At 37.2% G+C, this 6417-nt stretch overlaps 1 protein-coding gene across 1 annotated transcript in view; it reads left to right on the forward strand.

Moving 5' to 3' along the window:
- Positions 1–4248, forward strand: part of kcnc3a (potassium voltage-gated channel, Shaw-related subfamily, member 3a) — a 163279-nt gene extending 159031 nt beyond the window's left edge. The window contains exon 6 of the mRNA XM_060902107.1: positions 4085–4248. Coding sequence (XP_060758090.1) covers positions 4085–4248 — 164 coding nt within the window. The remainder of the gene's footprint in view (positions 1–4084) is intronic.
- Positions 4249–6417: the final 2169 nt, after the last annotated feature.

The raw sequence follows: 6417 nt of genomic DNA on the forward strand, positions 1-6417 counted from the left end.
ATCTTGGAATTTGAGTATTTTTCTTGTAAATTTGTGACTTTTAAATTCAAAATATAAACTGTATCAGCCATATATATTTATCTTAGCTGTAAGAGTGCATCGTGTTTATCCATTTTTATAGTCAAAAGAAAAAACAAACAAACCTCTTATTGTTCACGATTTTCCAGTAAGAACTAATAAATATAAATAAATATATTACAAGACAATCGATAATCACCCTCAGGGTTTCGCTGCTCAGGTCTGAGGAACATACTGACTCGAATCTGAGGCTCATCAGTGTGGAAACTGCACACACACACACACACACACACACACACACACACACACACACACACATTCCCACATGCCTCAGCACAGACCAGCCTCACACCAGGGACTGAAGTACAGACTGCTGACCAACTGACACCAAGGACTTTCGAACCACATCACTATTCCTCCTTCTAAACATTAAACGTCCACTTTTTAAAAAGAAATATATCTATATTGATGAACCCTTTGCTCATTGTGGTTGTGTGTCAGTGTGGAGGGAGTCCTCTTGTGTACAGAATGAAGTGTTGATGATGTAATATTGCTCTTGTTCCTTCCTCATCCGTTCTCCGTGCTACCGAATCAACATCTGGAGCAGAAATATGGAAAAGGAAATCTCAAACATGCGGCATGCTCAGATCTTACTGAGCGTTTCAGTCAGATCTACAGAACACAGAAACATGGCTGTTGGGGAATGAACCCAGAAGCTCTCCAACATTTCATTTCTGTTATATGTGTATAAGATCAAATACGATCCCAAGTTCTGTGAGTTGGTTCAGAAAATTGTAAGAAAATATTCTGATTTCTTACACGACATATATCTCTGCTTCCTGTATTTCCAAATAAACAAATCTGTTATTGAAAATGAGTTTAATTGTCATTTGGAATGATTATTATATTAAAAATGGGTTTATTATCCACTCTGCCAGTCAAAAAACCTTTAAACACCAGATGTTGCGTCAACGTTTGACGTTGAATTACTGATCAGTGCCAAAGACTGATTAACCAGCAGGTGATGAGATAAATCAGAGCTAGATCATGCTGTAGGTATTTGTTTACTGACACTTTCCTCATATACTACAGTACAACACACACCATCGTAATGTATACGCAATGTCTGTTCACTGTGGTCCCTTCCCCCGATAGACAAGGTTGGATTTGTTGGATTTTTCCCACTTTCTCCTGCCGACTCCACCCACCAACCAGCTCCACTCTAGTTACCATCTGCGAAGCGTGAAGAACTTGAATGTGGTTCCTTAAAGAGCCATGACGCCAGCTAATGGCATCTCCTTAAGTTGTGTTACACTGCGTTACAGCATAACACACTCGGATGAAAGCGCTATCAGCCCTCTTCTACATACATGAGCTCATGTATGTAGAAGATCGTGGAGTCTCTGAACTTTTTCTCATTAATTTGTGATATTTTAATCTCAGAATTTGAGTTATTTCTCATAAATTTATGACTTTTTAATTTTGGAATTTCAGTTTTTATCTTGCAAATTTGTGATTTTTTAATCTCAGAATTTCTACACTTTCCCCCATAAATTTGTGATTTTTTTAAATCATGGAATTTCTTCATATTTTTCTCAGAAATTTGTGATTTTTTAAATTGAAGAATTTCTATTTTTTGTCATAAATTTGTAAACTTTTAATCAGGGAATTTCTGAGTTTTTTCCCATAAATTTGTCATCTTTTTAGTCCTGAAATTTATATTTTTGTTTCTCATACATTTGTGATTTTTTTAAATCTTGGAATTTCTACATTTTTTTCTCATAAATTTCTGATTTTTTTTAAATCTCAGAATTTATAAATTTGTGATTTTTTTAAATCATGGAATTTCTTCGTATTTTTCACATAAATTTGTGATTTTTTTTAAATCATGCAATTTTTACATTTTATCCTCATAAGTTTGTGATTTTTTTATTTCAGAATTTATATATTTGTGATTTTTTTAGATCATAGAATTTCATCATATTTTCCCCATAAATTCGTGATTTTTTAAAATCATTGAATTTCTACATTTTCCTCATAAATTCATGATTTTTTTTAAATCTCAGAATTTATAAATTTGTGATTTTTAAAAAAAAAATCTCAGAATTGATAAATGTGTAATTTTTTTTAATCATGGAATTTCTTTGTATTTTTCTCATAAATTTGTGATTTTTAAAAAAAATCATGCAATTTGCACATTTTTATTCTCATAAGTTTGTGATTTTTTTAAATTTCAGAATTTATAAATTTGATTTTTTTAAATCATAGAATTTCTTTGTATTTTTCCCATAAATTTGTAATTTTTTTAAATCATTGAATTTCTACATTTTCCTCATTTTTTATTTTTAAAAAAATCTCAGAATTTATAAATTTGTGATTTTTTAAAATCTCAATTTATACATTTGTGATTTTTTTTTTTTAATTATGGAATTTCTTTGTATTTTTCTCATAAATTTGTGATTTTTTTTAAATCACGGAACATCTGGGTTTTTTTCTCATAAATTTGAGACTTTAATTTTTTTTTCTTACCCCCTGTATTACCCCCTGCCTCAGCTCTGTATTTTTTTTTACCTACAGTGCCCCGAATACACCGTCATATAAATGAACCTTAACCAGACTTGAATAATACACTTTACATGTGATGTGAATAAAAACATCACAGTCACAGGTGACACGTTGGCTAGCAACGTTTATGCGAGTTTAAGGGTTAAACACAGTGAACTTCCTCAGACACTTTCTCAAAGAAAAGGATGATGATGATGCTCGAGCTGTTCTCTTACGCAGGAGTTTATACACTACTAACTCATCAGGTGTTATTACTTTTAGCCGAGTCAGTTTGGTTTAACAAAACACACTGGAGCTTTTACTTCCCTGTGGGCCAGATAATACATTTCCTGACCTACAAAGTGGCCCATCAGGTTGGTGTTCCTGATGAAGTAGTGAGTGATTTGTGTTACAAGTGACTAATTAGATATTATTGATCAAGATCAAACATGAATCCAATCTTTATCCAGTTTGATTCACATGAAATGTCCCAATTTTTTAATTAATGTCTGTATATTCTCAATTTCACGGTGTTCAATTTTTTGACTGGAGAAAAAAACAAAACCCGAACTCAGAGTCCATGGTGACCACCTCAGCTGGATGGAAACGGATGTGGAAGGAAAGCTCTAAAGCACTTTTGGACCACATGAAGCTCTTTTCTGTTATACATAGAAACATGTTAAATGTCCTTAATCACCATGTTGCACGTGGACATGTCCATAAATAGCACCTGATACTGATAAACCTGACTGTGTGTTTGAATCTCCAAGAGCTTCACAGGGTCCAGAGCACCGGACGAGACTTCAGCCTTAGAGCTTTATGCACAGAGCTCTCAGGCTGCTGTCTGTCTGTCCGTCTGTCTGTCTGTTTGTCCCCTTGCGGTTGTATAGAATGCGGAGCGTCCCTGTCCGAGACTGGATCAAACACCTGGATGCTAAACTCGCTCTTGTTTTTTTTTCCTCCCCCTCTTGAGCTAACGACTCACGTTTCCGAGTTACACATCAGGTGCTTCATCCACCTGCTCCACGTGTGCCCGACCTCCATCGCCACTGTGTGCGGCTGGGAGTGCTTTAAAAAAAAAAAAACACTGCTGTAGCATTTTTTTTAAATCAAAATAAGAAAATTTGATGACATATTTCATAACTCGCATTTTCCTGTTTTGTCCTTGTCTCTGTCTGTCTGTGTCTGTCTCTCTGTCTGTCTGTCTGCCTTTGTGTTTCATATACATATGATTTCATTTGGACCCCCCCCCCCCCGTTTTTTCATATTATTATTATTATTATTATTATTATTATTATTGCATTACCAATTGTTATTTGCTAATCTGATTGTCATGTAAAATTCCACTTTATTCAAAAACCATTCACTCTCTCATTGCTTAATCTCTCATTACAATTATCTACACCTAACCTAACCTACTAACCTACAACTAAAAAAAAAAATCTCCGAAATATCAAAAAAACCCTTGTTAAACCCATATCAAATGTTTTTATGCTCCGCCCAACCCCGCAACTTGCTCCAGCTGCTGGCTATGAAAAATCCCGAAGCCTGAACAACATTTCCGGGATGATGGGCGCTCCTCTGCGTTTGACCCCCATCACTCCTATCAACAGCGCCCCCTACGAACCCTACGACTCCCCTGGACCTCTGCGCCGCTGCCGTTCTCCGATCCCGTCCATTTTGTAGCACGGACGTGGAGAGGAAGCGACAAAAACCACGCACCAAACTAGAGACTTGCCAAACGCACCATATTAGCGATAATGATGATAACTGTTCACAGACTAGATTGGGGGTTAAAGGTCACGCCTTTCACTTTGTCATGCTGCAGGTTGGTGGGGTGGGGTGGGGTGGGGGGGCATGGGGGGTGGAGATCCTCTGGCTTTAAGTGCTGAAGAAATTTCACGAATTAAACTAAGCTTAAAGTCGCAATTACAAAGACAGGCTATATCAGCAATATCGAACCTATAGATATAAATCACTGGCTTCATGAACGGACAATAAGGTCATTTCTATTTCTATTCTAACTTCATTTAGTCACTTACTTAGTGAGCTGACCGAGCCTTCGCGAAGGTTTCAGGCTTCGACGTTAACTCATCTGATTAGCAAAGCTTGGAATGACGCAGTCATCAAACTTAGGCAACTCTAGTGCATGCAAGTACTGTATAACTCAATAAATCACCACGTTAGTGAATATCCGTAAGATTTGCCTTTAAATATTCAAAGAATACGCTCATTTAAGTCTTCTGAGAAGTATTTTTGATGAAACACCACCCCGATATATACACAACAAGGACACACCACACTGTCTGATTCATCAGCATGTTAAGTCACTGAGATTTTTTTTAAAAATACGGTTATTATCGTGATCAATCCGAGGACGTGCAATATCGCCCGTCAGCGAGCGCCTGAAGAAAAGGAAGCGCATATTTACAGTAAGAAAAAAGTAAGTCTATTTTTGTATCAGGCTTTGGGACACTGCAATATGAACTGGATGGGTGCCAAAACTTGTGTTGCTGGATGGACAAGATCAGGACATCAAGGACATCCGTGTAAATCTGCTGTTTAGCTTCGCTACGATTGTATTCAACCGCGAAAGCGTGATCAACGGGGTAGGGTGGGGGCGGAGGGTCGAGGAAAAGGAAAAAGAGCCGTCTTATCCGGGGGCTGTGACCTTCTGCACTGCTTCAGGACCCTCCTCGGTTACGCCCCCCTTTTCTAAACCAGTGCATGAAGGGAACGTCATCCTCTACAGTCTCCTCTTGTGACATTACTTGATCATAAATATGACATATCAAGACAACAAGACGTCAAGCCGGAGGGCTGAGGAACTGAAATCTGGAGAAAAAAAACAACAACTTCATCCTGCTCTTCATCATCATCATCATCATCATCATCATCATCGCCATTATTAAGACCCTCCACCAGGTTACTGTGATTCCTATAGTTTGAATGCAGTAAGTTTTTACGTTCCCTTTTTTTATTTCCTCCTTGTTCCTTTTGTTCTTTCTCTTTTCTTCTTTTCCCTTTTTTTTGTTTTTTGCCTGCTCTGTCTCTCGGATGCCGATCTTCCCTTCCCGCCATAAAAAAAGGAGGGAACGTTGACTGGATGCTGGACTGACAAGCGGTCAGTAGGAGAAGAAAAATAAAGACTCAAATGCTGAAAGTGCAAAAGAAAAAAGTGACAGAGAGAGAGAGAGAGAGAGAGATGTGTGTACCTGGACATATTTTGATTCCAGATCTCAACACTGTTAATGAAATCTTCACTTTGATGACGGTTTAGAGTTTTTTCACCCCTTTTTTTCCTTCTCTGTGTTGAACGAATGTAAAGAAACGGTTCTACTCCACTGTTCGAGTTAAACAGAGCTATACGAATATTATTTTTGTATTTCAAAACATTTTAGGCATTGCTGTTGTTATTTATTATGTATCGAGAATGCTTTGTATAATTTTACATTCACCTTCTTCTGTTTTGTGTGTGTGTCCCTCCTTTTATTTCATGGTGCCTGCCTGACTCATCTCTCCTCCCTTCTTTCCCTTCACTCAAACACACACTCAGTGCTCGAACGAGTCAAAATGTGGAAGTAAGCGAGACTAAATCACTCCCTGAAATAAACGGGTCTCGGTATTGGGTTTTACGCCCTGAATATTCCCTGCATATGCTTTAATAAGATCTGCAGAAATACTGGATCTTACTTTTATGCAATGGTTATGATGTAGCTGTTTAAAAGAGAGCTGAGCAATAAGAGATTAATCAGAGGTGGCTTATTTTTTAATAAGGTGTGGCCACGAGATAATTCATGGAGACTATGAGATACTACAAGCTAAATAACAAGCGGCCACATAATATTTAGCGAT

Source organism: Neoarius graeffei, chromosome 20 (genome assembly GCF_027579695.1).
Source record: "Neoarius graeffei isolate fNeoGra1 chromosome 20, fNeoGra1.pri, whole genome shotgun sequence".
NCBI classification, from domain to species: Eukaryota; Metazoa; Chordata; class Actinopteri; order Siluriformes; family Ariidae; genus Neoarius; species Neoarius graeffei.